The sequence below is a fragment of the Tiliqua scincoides genome, chromosome 5, assembly GCF_035046505.1.
Source record: "Tiliqua scincoides isolate rTilSci1 chromosome 5, rTilSci1.hap2, whole genome shotgun sequence".
In the NCBI taxonomy this organism is placed as follows: Eukaryota; Metazoa; Chordata; class Lepidosauria; order Squamata; family Scincidae; genus Tiliqua; species Tiliqua scincoides.
The window spans coordinates 77108011-77124847 of NC_089825.1; the positions used below are offsets into that span (position 1 = coordinate 77108011).

The window sequence follows — 16837 nt, forward strand, 5'->3', positions numbered from 1 at the left end:
GGCTCTCCCCTATCTTGAAATATGATCAATATTGCGTATTTTATCTTCTGCAGCTAATTAGTTCGTAAGTGAGAAAAAGTGCTTATTTCTGGTTGTGACCTGTTTAATGACATCACTTACAGCCTCATGACATCACTTCCAGGCAGGCTGCCTCTGATTGCCAGATGCAGGGGAGGGCACTGGGATGCAGATTGTGTCTGTTGTCCTGTGTGCTCCCTGGGGCATTTGGTGGGTCACTATGAGATACAGGAAGCTGGACTAGATGGGCCTTTGACCTGATCCAGCAAGGCTCTTATTATGTTCATTGGGCATCATGAATGCTATTCTGCTGTATGAAATGACTTTGATGTGTGTGATCTAGCCCCTGCAGACACTTGTCCTGTCCTGGGATTAGAAGTGGAAGCTGCTAATAGGAATTGATGGAAGAATTCAGAGATTTTATAGAAGCTGTGACAAGATAGCAGTGTGCACTTCTAGTAAAGGCAGGAATTCCTACTGTTTCTAAATTAGGTCTTATTCTGTGTATAAACTGAGTTTGTGTGTGTGTGTGTGTGTGTGTGTGGAAGTGCCAGCCATCTCCATGCAAGGTAATAGGGCACAAGAATAGCTCCACCTCTCCCTTGTGAACTACATCACAGGACCCCTTGTAGGGCACTGTCCCTCAGACAGAACCCTCATCACAGCTGCCCACCATATGGAGATGATGGGACTGGTTGATAGAGCAAGTTTTTGCAGGCATAATGTTTAATTCAGTTGCAAATCCAGGAGAAAAACAAAAGGCAGCCCTCACAATACACACTCCCAAGCTGCAGCAAAAATCAGTGTTGTCTTTGCCACCGTCATTGTCTCCTCATTGAGCAAAGGTGCACTGCTGTGACACTCTAGCCCTTTGCTATCTCTGTGTCTTGAACGCTGCATTCGCAACGCGCAGCCTCCGCGCTTGTCCTGCCTTCAAATCGACTAGCACGCATGCGCAGTTCACGCCCCTGGCCACGAGTGAAAGGCTGAAGGAAGTGGGTTCTTTTTCCTCTTCCGGTCCGGGTGTCGGCGGTGCTGAAGCCTCAGTAAGTGCAGGGGAAGGGGGGGCGAGACAATCCGTTGCCATCCTCCCAGCCCCAAGGGAAAGCGGGGCTAAGGGGGTGCTCTGGGTGTGGGTAAGGGTGGGGTGATATAGTTAGGCGCTGTTGGAAGTGAGGTGGAGCCTCGCTTGGGTGCTTTAGGAAGCTGTGATGATGGAGGCGAGTTTGGTGCTTGTGGTGGGCTGCTAAGAACGTAAGAGCCCTGCTGGACCAGGCCTGTGTCTCACCGTGGCCCACCAGATGCCTTAGGCAGCACACAAGACAACAGGAGACCTGCATTTTGGTGCCCTTCCTTCCAGAGCGAGAGGTGTAATCAGTCTGTGGAACTCCTTGCCACAGGATGTAGATAAGGAAATTCCCACTGGATCAGGCCAAAGGCCCCTCTAGTCCAGCCTCCTGTATCTCACAGTGGCCTTCTAGATGTCTCAGGGAGCACACAGGACAACCAGAGACCTGCATCCTGGTTCTCTACCTTGCAATTAGGGCCTTTCTCTGCCCTGTTCTCAAGATAAGATAAAATAGTCCTATCTTTGGGCGGGGGGTTGATTTTTTCCCCTCCTTTTATGTCCTTTTGCAAAAAGGTGGAGGGTTGGCTCTTCAGTATCTGGCTGAAACTAGAAGCAAAACTTTGAAATATCAGGAAAAGGTGGATGTGGAAAGAACCCATCCCTAATATTCTGTGTGTGACTTTTTGATCAAACACTTAAGGAAATTCAGTGTATCTCCATGTGTGAAGTTGCTCCTGTTCCCCTCCCCCAATAGAATGGGGTTGAAAGAACAAATATTTTATATGATTGGTGCCCAGTCCCCACAACTGCTGTTGAGAACTCTTTAATTTAGAAATATGGGGTTGCTGCACCTTGCTTGGGTGGAGCAAACCCACCTTGCTTGGGTGGGTGGAGCATACTGTTTCATATATGCTCAGGTATATATGGGCTGGTTTGGGGGTGGAGAAAGTGCTAGATTTCATCAGTTGGGGTATATATGAATGTGTGCTTGCTTTTTAAGCTTGTCTCCTGCTTCTTTTCAGAAATGGGCAAGTTTATGAAACCTGGAAAAGTGGTTCTTGTACTGGCTGGACGATATTCTGGCCGTAAAGCTGTTATTGTTAAGGTGAGAAGGCTGGACCTCTAGAAAAGGGGTACTTTGGGTGCAGGAAGGCAAGGAACTTTTGAGATATAGTATTGGGGGAAGGGGACCTAATCTTTGAGACTGTAATAATTGCTGATAGGCTTGCCATTTGGTATGTGCCTTTGGGTCCAAGGTAACAGAAAACATTTGTCATCTGTATTGTTATATTCATGCATCTCTTAGAGAAAATTCATTGGGAGACTGAAATCCTACTCACACCTGAGAGCAAGCCTGTCTGAATAAAATGTCACTTTTAGTAAACATGTATACGATTGTGTTACTATTGCATGTACTGCCTAATGCAAATTACTTGGTGAATGGTGTGTTTGCTGTCCCACCCAATAAACAGCAGCTATATTTCAATTTATCTTTAAAATTAAAATTGTCTGTGTTTTGAGACCACGGTCCATTAAAATTTTGACTATCTGACATTTTGCCCATACCTGTGGTGGACATTATCAAAAAATGACAGAACACAGACACTCCAACTGTCCTGTAGAATGTAGATGTTCGTTAAAAGCAGACTACTAGTTATATCCAGATGAGTGAGTGTAAAGTAGTCTGTTTTCTTTCAAAACACAGATAATTTCATTTTTAAAGATAACTACATCAACCACGAAAGACTTAGTGTGTGTGTCTCAATTTGCAGTAGCCATGTTGCAACTGCAACATGCCTTTGCACAAGGCAAGTTAGTGAAGGTGAGGAGGTAATGACTTTTATTTGAAATACGATTTTAGATGTTGCCTCTACTTATTTCTGTAACCTAGTGCCACATAGTTCATCAGTAAAATTTGGCTTGATAGTCCCATTTCTCAGAATCTGTGGGATTGCTAGTGAAATATATTGATGAAACTACTCCCTTCCTTAAGCCATCCAGAAATAAAATGTTCTTATGACTGTATTAGCCAGTTAACGTATAGTTCAGTGGTTGTGGTTTTGTGCTGGTTGTGATGCCTTGTTCTTCTGGTGACTTGCTACAGAACATTGATGATGGCACCTCGGACCGACCATACAGCCATGCCCTGGTGGCCGGCATTGATCGTTATCCACGCAAAGTGACAGCCAGCATGGGCAAGAAGAAGATAGCTAAGCGGTCCAAGATCAAATCCTTTGTGAAAGTTTATAATTACAACCACTTGATGCCAACTAGGTGAGCAAGGAACTTCGTACTTTTGCTTCATGCTTTTAAGGGAAAGAAAACAGAGAGCCACCTCTGTCTTGAGAGTACAAGAGATGAGCCGCTTTTTTTGATCCCTTTCTCCCGTATTTTGGTCACAGTTGTGGATGTCTAGGGAAGGCAGGAGTGAATCCAGCTCTGTGACGTACTTGCCCTTGTTGTGTTTTTGCCCAGATACTCTGTCGATATCCCCCTGGACAAAACCATTGTCAACAAGGATGTATTCAGAGATCCTGCTTTGAAACGTAAAGCACGGCGAGAGGCCAAAGTGAAATTTGAGGAAAGGTGAGTCATGAGAAAGATGCCCCTCTTCCCCCACCTGGCACAGACTGCTGAGATTTCCATGTTGTTCAGATACGTTTCCTATATTTGTATCAATGGAGCATGGAGAGGTGTTTCTTAATCCATTAGATATGTTGGGCTGAGGAACTAAGAGCTCCCGTCCCTGGATTTCCTGCATCTAAACACTGCAAGTGCTCACTCTGAGTGGGATCTCTTGTTTTAGATTTAGTCATTTCACTTGTCCCTGGAGCATGAGAATCATGATATGTGCAGTGGTTTGCCTTTTGGACTGGAACTAAAGTGTGATTGGAAAAGTATTAACAGGAGGTGTTTTTGTTTTGTTTTTTCTCTTTTCCAGGTACAAGACAGGCAAGAACAAGTGGTTTTTCCAGAAGCTCAGATTCTAAATAGCATGTAGCTGTACCAATAAATGTTTTTGAAAAACCTATTTCTTTTGGTCTGGATTGCAAAGTTCCTTCCTTTTCTGGATTATTTGGAGTGAGAAGAGGTAGAGAGTGGATAAATAAATACAAAGTGAGGCTTGTGTAAATGAGGAAACTTGTTCTACAATCACTGCCCAGCAAAGGGATTTTTAGGAGGTTGAATAAAAGAATGAAATTTCTCTGTGGGAAATATTACTTGAATGGGACTTGAGCAGTGAACCTGGAATATGGGAAATATTCAGTAACTGCAGTTCACTCCCTGTCAAAGGTAAATGACCTCTGCATCAGATAGTGTGACTAGATGGGTTTGATCCTGCAGGGCCCTTCTCATGTTCTTGTGACTTGCAATCAGGTCTGAATCCTGCCACCCTGTATTTCAAAATTTTGAAGAGTCTTCCCAGGCCCTTAAGGGGAGCAAACCAAAAGGCTGTGATGGCTTGGGGGTAGTTGCTTCAGTGGAATGTGAACTGTGAGGGGCAGGAAATACTGAGATGCATACATAGCATCTTGCTAGGTCCACCTTTTGTTTCTGCTTCCCCGCTTCTTTTGTAAGATCATTGTGGGGGTCAGCTTCCTATGAGGGAACTTGGAGAGGAAAGAAAGCGGCCCCTCCCAGAAAGCATTAGTATTAAGAAAGCATAAACTGTTTTTAACATTACGGTGCTGGTTTTGGAGGGGGGGGTGCTCAAAGCTTGAGTCTCAAAGTTTGATACATGGGCATGTGTGTAGAAACCAGTAGCAACGCATGATGAACAAGGTATTTAATGTTTCACAAGGAGAGTCCAGTGACTCATTCTATGATGGATTCTTGCATCCCTAAAGAAGCCCGAAAGTCAGGTCTGAGAAAACATTTTCTGTGCCTGAATATTCAGGCTTGATTTATGGCACTCTGGAGTTGGTTTCTTTGCTGTTGTTTGCCGCCTTGCTCTCTCTCATTTGTGTTCCTCTTATTCCCTCTGGCTTTCTTTCCTTCTAGACTTGGGACATGCACTTGGTACAAATTGCCCTGTCTGTGCAGAGCAAATGGGAAGGTTCCTGTACTTGAGAATACCTTGCTTCCGTTTTTCTAGCATCTCCCTCTTGCCTTAAACTGAGCTGGATCTGTGAACTATGAAGTATGTGTCTCACATCTGAGACATTGTGAAGTGGGAGGGAGCATTTTCGCTGCCCTTCCTGTACTGTTGAATAACAAAAAGCTCACATCTGTGTCACTAGTTCTTCCTTATGGTTGTCCCCTAAGTGTACATTAGCTATGGCTAGTGAGTTGTAGAGGAAACAGGTACTGTACTCTGCATATGCCCCCTTGCAAATGCCCCAAGGGTGAGATCTAATGTTCACAATACATCCTTGAACAGCATAGAGCTGGCTCCTGTTCCATGGAGAGCCAGCTTCCTCCAGGGAGACCCTGGCTCTGAAACAACCTTGTCCCTGAAGCTGCAGGAGCTGGAAAAGGTCGTTTAGTTTTTGTTGGAAGTATGAAGTTCTCAATTTCCAAATAGATACACCTTTGAGCTCCTTAAAGCTGGAGGAAACGTCTTGTTGGAAGCATCTGATGCTAAACGTACATGGGTGGGAGCCCCGCCTTTCATTCAGACTGGTGCACTACTTTCCCAGCCACGGGAATGGGAGGGAGGCTGGGTTCTACATGGGGGCGGGCCTGGTGGGAGAGGCCGGGGCAGCCCTGAAACGAAAGTGGAAGGGAAGCTCGTGCAGCTGTCGAGTGCCGGAGGTGAGATGGTGACGGGGCGAGGAGGGAGGTGCGGAGATCGTGGCTGTTTTTCGTGGCATTGCCTCCCCCAGAACTCTCGTGCTTTGCATCCGAATGCCCTGGGTGGCCCTTGCCCCCCTATGCGAGCCTGGTTCCCCGATGGCAAAGGCGTTGATCAGCTGGGGGGCTTCTGGTCTGGTCCGAGACCGCTCCTGCTTGGCCTTGCGAGGAGGTCTGCTTCTGGCGTCTGCCGCCCCTCCAAGGAAAAATGCTTTGAAAGCGTTTGTGTTGCGCCTGGATCCCCTTTAATGCTTCATCTCTGTCGAGGAAAAGAAGGGGGGGCGTGGGAGAACTGCAGACCGATGGAGGAAAGAGCGCTCCTTTTTAGGGGATCTCCTTATTGCACCCCGGAAGCCCGCGATTCAGCCTGGGGTGGGCGCAGAATTCAGCAAGTTGGATATTCCCTTTGTAGCGGGTTTCTAGCCCTCATTGTGAAGCTGGGCTGGACAGTGAGAGAGCAATGCCTGGTGGTGGAACTGCAGGAAGGGGGGGGTGCAAATCAGGGGCATGCGGTGGTTGAGGAGGCAGGTGTGGCAGAGCCTTCCCACGGGAGTCCTTCAAAAAGAGGCTTCGCTGTGTGAGGCTCCCAAGCACCCACAACTCATGCGAGGAGCGCGATGTGTGTGGGTTGTGGGTGCTTGGGAGCCTCACACAGCGGAGGTGCTTTTCGAAGGACTCCCTCGGGAGGCTCTGCCTAACCTGCCTCCCCAACCACCACACGCCCTGGTTTGTGCAGTTCCAACACCAGGCACTGATCTCTCATTGTCCAGAACTACTACCCTACTACCAAGGGAATACTCAACTTGCTGATTTCTGCGCCCACCCCATGCTGAATTACGGGCTCAGCGCATGGGTTATGAGTTCTTGCGCACCTCACATGGTGGCGGTGCTTTTTGAAGGACCACTGCATATCCCTGGTGCAAATAAAGGAGATTTCCAGTCAGCAAGGCATAACAGAGGTTTCAGTGGTGATGGTGATTATTATTGTTTATTATTATTATACTGCTTTTCAACAAAAAAGTAATTCACAAAGCTGATTACATAGCAAAATAAATCAATAAATGTTTCCCTGTCCTCAAAGGGCTCGCAGTGTAGAAAGAGATGCAGAAGAGACACCAGCAAAAGTTAGCCGGGACTCTGTATGGGACGCTTTGTCCTTCCCCATGGCTACTTTCAGTAGAACAAGCTTTCTGCAAAACATTTGTCTGGTTTGCTTATGTGCAAATGTTGCAGACTGTTGTCTTCTATGTGGAATTTGGGTGATCTTTACTTGTTCAAAGTGCATTAAGTGTAAACTACAACCCATCAGTTTTTTGTTCCAGGTGTGTCACTGTGATGGATTCTAATGAAGTCACAAGGCAAGTGATGGACAAAGAAGAGTCTGCCTCAGCTTGTGACTTGCCAGAAGAAAAAGAAGATTGGGTGGGTTGCTTTAGAGCCAACCTATGTACAAATTAACATAGACTTCTGGGATGAGATGGTCTTATTTTGGTTCCCATAATAGTAACTGGCCAGAGGCCTTTCAGAAGTCCTCCAGCAGTATATGCAGGTGATAGCCCTCCCCTGGAGGCTCCATTTAGATATCATGGCCAGTAGCCATTGATAGTAATATCGTCTTTCATTATGTCATGTGATCTTCTTTCAAACCAACTAAACCAATGGCCATCTACACAACTTTGGTTGCAAATTCCATTACTTAATAGCAGGCTAGTTCAGATGATCCTGGAAGCCACTGTGTGAGGAGAAGCTTGTGTGCACACATGTCTTCCCCTCCTCTCCCAGTATAGTATTCCCAATGCATAATCACATGCAGAGAGGAGGAGGAGGAAAGAGTTTTGAGCTGTACCCTAGTTGTGCTGTTTCAGTACTGTACTACGTAGTTTGAAGTAGTCTTTAGGTGAAGTCATTTAGGTGAAGTTCAGACCTCTCCAACATGTGAGGCAGGCAGAACAGTATTTTGGGAGATGTCTGCTCATATGTTCCTCCTGATGTGATGGACACCTATATACTGAACCAGGCTGTAGTGTTTGAAGAAGTAAATCTTTTTGGTGTGTTGGGTGACTAATTAATTCTTGTGTTATCAGAGCAGGAGGAGGGGAAAAAACTCTATCCATTTTCTGCACATCATGTGTCATTTTATAAACCTCTATCAAGCCAACCTCTACCCCTCGCCATGGTTTAAAAAAAATTTTTTTTTTAACAAAAAGACCCCATACATCTTTTGTAGGGAAGTCGTTCTGACTCCCAGGTCATTTTTTAGTTGTTCCTTTCTGTATCTTTTTCAGCTGTTTTTGAGATGGGTAATTGGAACTATTTAAAATATAGTCTGGCTTATGGAGAATAGTCTCTGTGGGAGGAGATACCAGACCTGGGAAATGGGGATGGGTGGGATACTGTTGCACCTCTCTCCTCCATACTTTTGGAAGAAAGCTCTGCAGTTCAAACTTTCTTTTGCTCTGCAGGGCTGCTCCTTCATCCATCTGTCCAGTGAGGACATCACAGCAAGCAAATCTTTTGGGACAGCAACAGAACAAGTGGAGAAGTATCAGGTACCCCTTGGGAATGGGGGGGGGGTGTTTTTAATGTCTAAAATGAGATGTGCTAGGGCTCAGTCCTCGAAGCCCTTTCCTTTCATTCAATATATGCAAGACCTAATTTTGGTTGCCAAGTAGTGATTGATACGTACTCTGATCGTGCCCCATGGCATTTCTTACATCCCAGCTTGCCTTCCTGGTTTCTTGTGGTTTTCAGCCTTAAGGAACTCTACTTCAGATGTACTTGTGGAGCAAGAGATGTGACAGAACTGTGGTTGATTGTGCCCCTCCAGGAAACCTACAAGTCTTTGGAGTTTGACTGTAAGTCATTGGAGACGAGCAGAAGAGCAAGTGAGCAGGATGAATCCAGACTCCAAGGTGAAATTCAACTTCTGCGTAGAAGACTTGAGCAACATGACATGAACACCCAGGCTGAGAAAAAAACTTCCCAGGTGTGACACTCTTTAAATCAATTATATATAACTTCTTTTAAAAAAAATGTTCTTCATCAAGACAAGCCAGATCTTTTGCTCCTCTAAGTAGTAGTGAGGATGGAAGGAGAATAAACCTGGCTGCAGAGGCCCTCCTAAGCACCCCATCTCACCTTAGGTACTGGTGTCTTCCCCAGGTAATGCCTTGGGAAGTTTTTCTTTGCAGCCATAAGTGCTAAATACTGGGTTGAAGAGAAAATGAAAACCTAAATGTTCTATTGAATTTTGCATCATTGGTTACTTTTTGCACTCACAGAGTCTGATTGCAGAAAATACAGTCATGTTCCGAAGTCAATACAGGTTGAGCCTCATTATTTGCATGGGTTCTGTTCCAAGCACTCAGGTGGATGACAAAAAATGCACTATAGCAAATCAATTTAAAAAACAAAGTCTCTTTGCTCTGGTGATTTAAAAACAGCCTTGCTGACCTTTGTGATGTAAGATAAGGGTCATTAAGAAGACAATCCATCAATCAGTCCTCCTCCAAGAGCTTAGAAAGGAGCTTCACACAGCCTCTCCCTTCACCAATGCAAAGTGATCAGCTTTCTTTCACATGCTCAGGGGGAAGGGAGGGGTCGCCTGGAGAGAGAAGGATTGATGGATTGTCAGCCAGCTGCCCTCTCTCATTAAGGAGGCTGTTGTTAAAGAAGTGTTCATTTTTTAAACTGATTTTAAAGGGATGCATTTTTCCCCTTCTCCAGGGATCCGCACATTCCTTCTCCTTTGCAGGGGCCATTCCTGTTGAGTCAAATCCATGTATAAAAAATCTGTGTGTAAATAGACTGGACCTGTTCTTTATGCTAGAAGCACAGCTGCTTGGCTCAGCAACAGGGCATGCATATAAGGCCTCCACTTAGTGATATTTGGTTGTCTAACAGCAGAAGATGTTAACTGACTTTGTATAGTGGCTTGCCTTTTTCATTTTTATGTTTTGTTGAAAGTCATGTCCTTCCCACCGCACGCTCGTATTCTTTATCAGTCCTAATGAAGCAAGAAACTTTTGGGGCTGAGCACTTTTGGGGGTGAGCCCCACCACTAATGAACCTTTGCTTGTTCAGAAGTACCAGGGATTCTCCAGTGACTTGTGGGGTGGTGGGAATGAAGTCGAGAGTGAGGCCCATTGGCAAAGCAATGCATCGGCCAGGTGAAGCTTCTGCAGGTTGTCTGCAGTGGAAAGATCCCTTCTGTGATCTGTTCATGACTCTCCTCCTCCTTTTCTTCTGTAGCAAATGCTTGATTTGGAGAGGGAGAAAACACGAAAATTGCTAGCAGAAAAACAGGCATTGGAAATTGAATTGAGGGAACTGGAGAGGCTTCAAATTGACCAGGAAAAGTACTGCAAGGTAAGGGGTTTATGGGTTCCCTTTATACAGTCTTAGAAGGAGATGCCTTTGTTGGACTCCACTGCTACGCCTGGTCTTGTCAAGTGCTAGTAAGCAATATTCTTCCTAAGGGGTCTGTGCTACTGCATAGACTTTGGATACTGCCTGGTAACTTGGCAGCATTTCATCATACAACATCACCAGGCTTCCAGGAATGCTGAGCTGTGTGAAGCTCAGCTTCCATTGTGTGTGAGCTGTGCAGCAGTGTGACTCACAGCCCAATCCTATGCATGTCTGCTCAGAGGTTAGTTCTATTGTAGTCTGTGGCACAGTGTTTCTCAAGCTTTCTGCTCCACCATACCACTTCACATAGTCCATCTGTTTGAAGTACCACCAGTAGTAACTGGCAGTTACATTATTGCCAGTTGCTTCTGGGTTGGGAGGCCAGGTACAATGTAAATCCCAGTAAGAGGCTCAGGGTGGATGGGAGAGCTTTTTTTAAGTGTGGAAAAGCATGCTTTGGAACTGTTTCCGCCAAGTCGAGTCTCCTACTGCTGTTTGTTGCTTCACGTTCCTGGTCTTGCTGCCAGGCGGCAGGGGTCCCACAAGTACCACCTCAAGTACCACTGGTGGTACCACTGGTTGAGAAACACTGATCTATGGGACTTACTCCCAGGTGTGGATAGGATTGCAGCCTGTGAGCCCAATCCTATTCAATTTTCTAGCACCGGTGCAGCTGCAATGCAGCCCCAAGGTAAGGGAACAAATGTTCCCATACCTTGAGGATGCCTCTGTGTCTGCCTCCCCACCACAGGATGCAGTGCATGCCCCGTTGGCACAGCTGCACAGGCACTGGAAAATTGGATAGGATTGGACCCTTAGGCTGTTAGAATTCCTCCTGAGGTTATCTCTCGTCAGCAGAGAGCCAGGCACCGAACTGCTAGAGTTTGAACCTGTGTGCCTTCTGTTTTGAGAACCAGGTTTTGATACAGTATCACTCTGCACATGCACAGAAGCATTTTCTTGGCTTGCTAGTACTTCACATGTTCCACACTTGGCCCTCACTTTGAAAACACATTCTGGAGGCTGAGCTCTGATGAGTCCTGGAGTTGTGACGGAGGCTTGGGTGGCAGGCCATAGGATCATAGGCTGAACATCTGAGACCTAGCATGAAAAATCAGTTTTCTTCCAATATTGTCCCTCTCCACCAGGTACCAGACACCTTTCCTGACAGGGATATGGTGTTTAAAGGCCATGTGGAAGAGTTAATGAGGGAAAGAGTGTCAGATATGCTGACAGTCCTGCCACAGGTTCGATACCCCATGCCTGCAGGATCAGCCCTCATCACTTTTGAGAATCCTGAAGGTAGGAGTAGCAGTTCCTGATTATGCTGTGGAATTTTGGTATTTGATAGGCATCAGGATGGTGGCCATCAGCTATGAGATATGTGTAGATGGTATCAAAGACAGTAGAATAGAAATGCATTGTGAGAATCCTGCTGTCTCTTGCAGGAGCAGGAAGTTTACTGCCCTTAGAAGGGAAAACCCTCAAGGGGAAATTCCCATCCTTTTTGGCTGGCAGTTGCTTAAGGGATGTATGTGGATACATGTATTCTGCTTAAGGATGATTGACAGTGCCAGAGGGAGGGACTAGCATGACTTTTTCCACAAAGAAACCCCCAGATTGGAGTGAACATGTGGTTGCAATTCCCAAGTGGGTTCAAACTCTCAGATGTCTTTTCCCACAGAACAACTGCACATCTGGTGCAGTCCGTAGGGAAGAACTAACTCTGGGTTACTGAGCTGGCAGGGGATGGAAAAGGTTTGCTAAAGTTAAACTGGTTTCTTTCTCCCATCAGTTGCCAAGAAAATTGCTGCAATGAAACAGCATAAGGTTAAGCTGGACGAGGGGTTCTTTGTGCACGTGAAAGCTGAGCTGATTGAGCTGATGCTGCCTTCATCCTTGGAGGTGGGTTCTGCAGCTTTCAACCTCAAGTGGTGTGTGTTGGGGGGAGAGGTGGAGTTTCATGCTGCTTGTTGCTGGGATTGTCATTTCTCATAGGCAGGGCTGCATGTGTTGAAAATGGAAATTCTGTGTCAAGAAGAGCCGGATTCTGCAACTGGGAAATCTAGATTGGCAGTTCTTTACATTGTACATAATTTAATCTGCATTGAAAACCCACCCCAGGCCTGTGCAAGTCCTTCTCACTCCTCCCCTCCAACTTCTGAGATTTCTTGAGGCACTCTACAATAGAAATTTTCCAGCCCATCTCTGCAGCCATTGAGGTTAGAAACTGAAAGCAGAACTAGATGTGACCGCAGAAGCTTCCCTCCCCTGTTCATAGTGGGATTGGGACTACAGCACTGAAAGTGCAATTCTTCACATTCTTTCCCTCAGCTGTTTTCTTAGTGAAAATCTCCGCCCCAAGTTGGTGTTAGCCCCTGGGCACAGAGCAAAATTGCCCAGAGCAACTTTCATTAACACAATGGCACAGAAGAAAATGCTAAAGAGAAAAAAACCCACAAAAGTACAGTTGGCCCTTGTTGTTTGAGCATTCAGCATCCAAGGTTTTGATTCACTGTGGTTACTGACCTCAGAAGGCCTCCTGGAGGCGTCGGAAAGGCACTTCTGGTTTTCATGGGGTCACTTTCAGGAAGTCCTTTAAGGGCTTTCCAGGGACCCCAGTATCTGCAGAAATCAGTACCCATGGGAAGGGGGGTCCTGGAATGGATCCCCCACAGATACTGAGGGTCCACTGTATACAAACCCACAGAGGAGTTCTCCTCTGGTGTTCTTCCTCAACTGCGCGGAGGTGTGACCATCTGGTTCTTCTCAGGCCTTTTTTCTTTCCCCTTCTCTACTCCCCCAGATCTCACTGGAACGGATTCCTCAGCAGGTGGTGTTATCAGGAGTGGAGACCTCCTCATCTGTGTCTGAGGAGCATCTGCATGACAAACTTGAGCTGTTCTTCAGCAAACGGAAGAACGGGGGAGGTGAGGTGGACCGTATAGAGCAGCTGAATAGTCCTGGCCAACTATTGCTGACTTTTGCGGAGGATGAAGGTATGAGGAAAATTGTGGAGGGTTGTGGTTCCACATTCATGCTGGGTGCAGGGAACAATCTTCCAGTGGTGAATATGAAAGTTGGACTTTGCCAGTGATCTATCTGGTCCAGCATTCTATATACTAAGACACTGCCAGGGAAGCACATGAAGGTCGGGTGAATTGATGGCAGTCACCTTTAGTTTCTTTCTGAATATGGAGGAGGCACTCTCAACTTAAGAGGCAAGGTGCCTCTTGTTATCAAGCGCTTTTTATAACCAACTACAGTTTATACTTTGTCCTGTAACAGAGAGTTCCATAGGCTAACTGTATAATGTGAAGAAGTGCTTGTTTTTGTTCAGTTTTTAAACTCACTTGTTGGCCCTCACTTTGGTTTCAGTAAGTGATGTGAAGTTCTTGTATCTTGAGACTTTTTTCTGTTCTTTTTTACCCTGTACTGCTTATAATTTTACAACTTTTCTTGCAATCCGCCTTTGCTTTTTTCCTAGAAAGTTATAACAGCCCAGTGAGTGAATTGTTTTCTTTGCAAGTGAGGTGGTGGTTTAATTGCCCTTTCTTGCTTGAGTTAATCTATTGTTAATTAAGATTTATTTAGTCACAGCATTTTTATTGTCATTTAGTTAACCACTAGGGTTAAGTATGTATTCCTTTATTTCTGTATCATGAGGTTTTTTCTTTTCCCATAAACTGCTACTGTACTCAAAGTACTTGATAAAGCGTGGGTAAGGGGTTGAAATAAACAAAGAAACACCTTACTAGGCCCTGCACCAAACATGTCATGTAGTTCCTCCCTAGATGCCTCATGCCACAGTCTACTATGTTTTTTGAGGTGGGGTAACTGTGCATTTTTGGGCTTCTTAAGGCAGCCAAAGGGACCAAGTGTGCATACCCAGGCATGTCACTTCTTGTGTGTTTCAGTCACAGACCTTAAGCATGCTCATTTTTTCCCTCCTTTTTCTAGTGGCCAAGCACCTCATCCAAATAGGTCAGTTTCAGGTGCCCATTGGAAACGAGACCCACACAGTCAAGCTCTCCTACTACACAACTGGGAAGCTCACAGATTTGCAGGTGAGGATGCATCCCTCCGGGTAATTTCTTCTCATCTCAGTGCATACAGCATCGTCAGACCCTGCATGACATCCCCTGAAACTGGTTGGAGTCTTATCAAGGGAACTTGAACGGGGTGCATCTCTACCTTATTACTAGTGGAAGGATTAATAAAACATATGTTTGCAGTCCACTGAGATTAGAAATCCTCTTTCTCCCCCCCCCTTCCATACATGTAAGAGCATGGGTCCTGCCCCCTTGGGAAATGAAGTCACATGGCAGCAAAAGACACTGCCTGTTCAAAATCAACTGGTGCAATGGTTCTCAAACTTTTAACACTGGAGCCCACTTCTTAGAATGACCCACCAGAAGTAATGTCATTAATCTGGAAGTGATGTTATGGCCAGAAGTAACATCATCAAACAGGAAGTGCTATCATCATGGCGCCAAAACCTGCTGCTTTCCTGAAAGTGCAGAAATAAGTTGGGTTATTTCTCAGTCATGTTCCAATAGCAAAGTCAATCAGAAAGAAAAAAGACTATTTACAACCTTGACACATGCAAAATAACCACATAACCCTCCCCCTTTCCAGGGCAAAGCTCTTTCTCTCACTGGGAGCCCACCTTGCCCAACAACTCTGTACGTCCCGCAATCAGCTCACAAGCCCTATTAGGTGCGCACTTATCCCAGGCATTTGGTGGCTTGCAGAGCCGAGGCAGCCAACAGGAGTTGCACTGAGCAGGCCTATACACGATGAGGCAGACAGCAGAGCAGCCGGGCCAGGCACGCCAACTTCAGGGTTTCCCAAGGGCAAGGGCTTCTTCCTTGCTGAAAGCAAGCCTCTCAGCCTTCTGAAAACCTGCAGCGCTGGGTTCCTGGTGAGGACTACAGGGGGCAGGGTTGCCCAGGGAGGTACTGTACTATGGTGGGCAGGTGTGGGGCTGGGGGGGTGAAAGGAGCAGTGCCAAAGACAGCCCAGAAATGAATTTAACTTGTGTGGCAGTTTAAGCCTGTATTTTTAGTGGTGGCTGTGCTAGGTGCTCTGTGACCTACCCGAAACTGGCTCGTGACTCACGAGGTGAGTCCTGACCCACAGTTTGAGAAACGCTGAATTAGTGGAAATATGATTTTAAGGATCTTGTTAATGCTTGGACATATGTGTGATATGCTGCTGCTGCTTGAGTGACAAAGGCCACTGTGAAGCTTTGGCATCCTTCACCTTTTCTTCCTTGTTTCCAGTTCTCTCCTTCAGTCTGTTCTCGAACCGTCCTACTGTCCGGGATTCCAGATGTCCTGGAGGAAGATTTGATGCGTGAAGCCCTGGAGATCCATTTCCAGAAGCCCAGCAAGGGAGGGGGAGAGGTAGAAGCTGTTACTTATGTCCCAGCCAACCACCAGGGCTGTGCAGTAGCTGTCTTTGAAGGACAGGAGGACTGAGTTGCTTGGCTTTTCAGGGCCAGTTAATACTTCCAGCACTGGTGGTTGATTGTTAAAGAAGAACAAGAACATTTGTATGGAGTGGGTGGTTGGGGCTTCCGTTCTTATACCTCAGTTGATAAAGTAAAAAGATAAAGTAAAAAGTTCCCTAATTGTCACAATGGGTCCTGCCTTCCCTGGCCTATGAGCTTCGTCTTGATTGTATGCCATTTTGACTAGTAGTTTTCCCTGCAGGGTGGCTGTTTTGCCATCTCTTTTTGGTAATCCCATTGCTTGTCTTCAATGCCTTAATATTTATTCACCAAAAATGGAGAGAAAAACCTCAGAGCAGAATAGAGACTGGTAGAATCAAATTCATTGTTGTGTTTGCAAGAATTCATTGGATGAGTGCAGTCTTCACCCAGAATGTAACAGAGAATCCCACATGTTTGGCTCTGTGATGTAAAATTATACTGTACTACAAAATTTGAACAATTTTGTTTTTATCTGAATATTTTGATGTTTATTAATTTTGGTGCAAGAATTTCAAAAATAGAGCTATTTTTGGCATTGCATCAATAATTATGCTACTCCAAAATCTATGCAGTCATGTAATACAGCATGTCATGTATTACAATGCATTAGGATTGATAGAAACTCAAAATTTAAGATAACTAAAAATGTTTTAATGACACAAACAAAAAATAAGAATACAATTGGAATCAGCGCCTATGAATTATATAAGAAACATTAAAAATACAACTTAAACAATTTTTGTGTTACACAGTGTTATCTCTTGATTTCTCTGACACATCAGCTCTGTGGGATGTAATAGCAAGCTCTTGCATCTGCAGTTTTTGGGGGAATTACCCAAGGCGCAAGATGCGGCCACCTATGTAGCCCTGGACTTCCATGCATGCCATTTGGCAGGGAAGAGCAGAAGCAGTTGTCAAGTAGTTCATGCAAAGTGTGGGAAGGTGGGTCCACTGTGAAAGACTGGTGTTTGAGGTGGATCCCAGTTCCTGACAAGCTGAAGACCAGTGCCATGAGGAGCATATGTTCATGGATGGAACCTAACCTTTTG

General features: G+C 45.5%; 2 protein-coding genes across 5 annotated transcripts in view; both read left to right on the top strand.

The window, feature by feature from the left end:
• RPL27 (ribosomal protein L27) overlaps positions 1 to 4118 on the top strand; it is a 120503-nt gene extending 116385 nt beyond the window's left edge. For 2 of the 3 annotated variants that reach the window (XM_066628590.1, XM_066628589.1), the window contains exons 2-5: positions 2110 to 2192; positions 3192 to 3361; positions 3563 to 3673; positions 4029 to 4118. In XM_066628590.1, coding sequence (XP_066484687.1) covers positions 2112 to 2192; positions 3192 to 3361; positions 3563 to 3673; positions 4029 to 4077 — 411 coding nt within the window. In that variant the 5' untranslated portion in view covers positions 2110 to 2111 and the 3' untranslated portion in view covers positions 4078 to 4118. Of the gene's footprint in view, positions 1 to 976; positions 1065 to 2109; positions 2193 to 3191; positions 3362 to 3562; positions 3674 to 4028 lie in introns of those variants that run through there. The other variant, XM_066628588.1, reaches the window with a different exon arrangement.
• Positions 4119 to 5776: 1658 nt separating this feature from the next.
• IFI35 (interferon induced protein 35) lies at positions 5777 to 16524 on the top strand. 2 transcript variants are annotated; one of them, XM_066628419.1, is made up of 10 exons: positions 5777 to 5842; positions 7204 to 7303; positions 8344 to 8430; positions 8709 to 8867; positions 10133 to 10249; positions 11440 to 11593; positions 12087 to 12196; positions 13098 to 13290; positions 14252 to 14358; positions 15577 to 16524. In XM_066628419.1, the coding sequence occupies exons 2-10, from the start codon at positions 7217 to 7219 to the stop codon at positions 15772 to 15774; spliced, it is 1212 nt and encodes a 403-aa protein (XP_066484516.1). In that variant the 5' UTR covers positions 5777 to 5842; positions 7204 to 7216; the 3' UTR covers positions 15775 to 16524. The 2 variants fall into 2 exon arrangements, with proteins under 2 accessions (XP_066484516.1, XP_066484515.1); XM_066628418.1 differs by having other exon boundaries at positions 5813 to 5870.
• Positions 16525 to 16837: the final 313 nt, after the last annotated feature.

What these genes read in the sequence shown, in the direction of transcription:
- IFI35 (XM_066628418.1), top strand. Translation starts at nt 5,848, where the DNA reads ATGGTGACGGGGCGAGGAGGGAG. An exon ending in GTGACGGGGCGAGGAGGGAG is followed by an intron (nt 5,871 to 7,203) that starts GTGCGGAGATCG and finishes TTTTTGTTCCAG; the next exon opens with GTGTGTCACTGTGATGGATT. An exon ending in CACTTTTGAGAATCCTGAAG is followed by an intron (nt 11,594 to 12,086) that starts GTAGGAGTAGCA and finishes TTCTCCCATCAG; the next exon opens with TTGCCAAGAAAATTGCTGCA.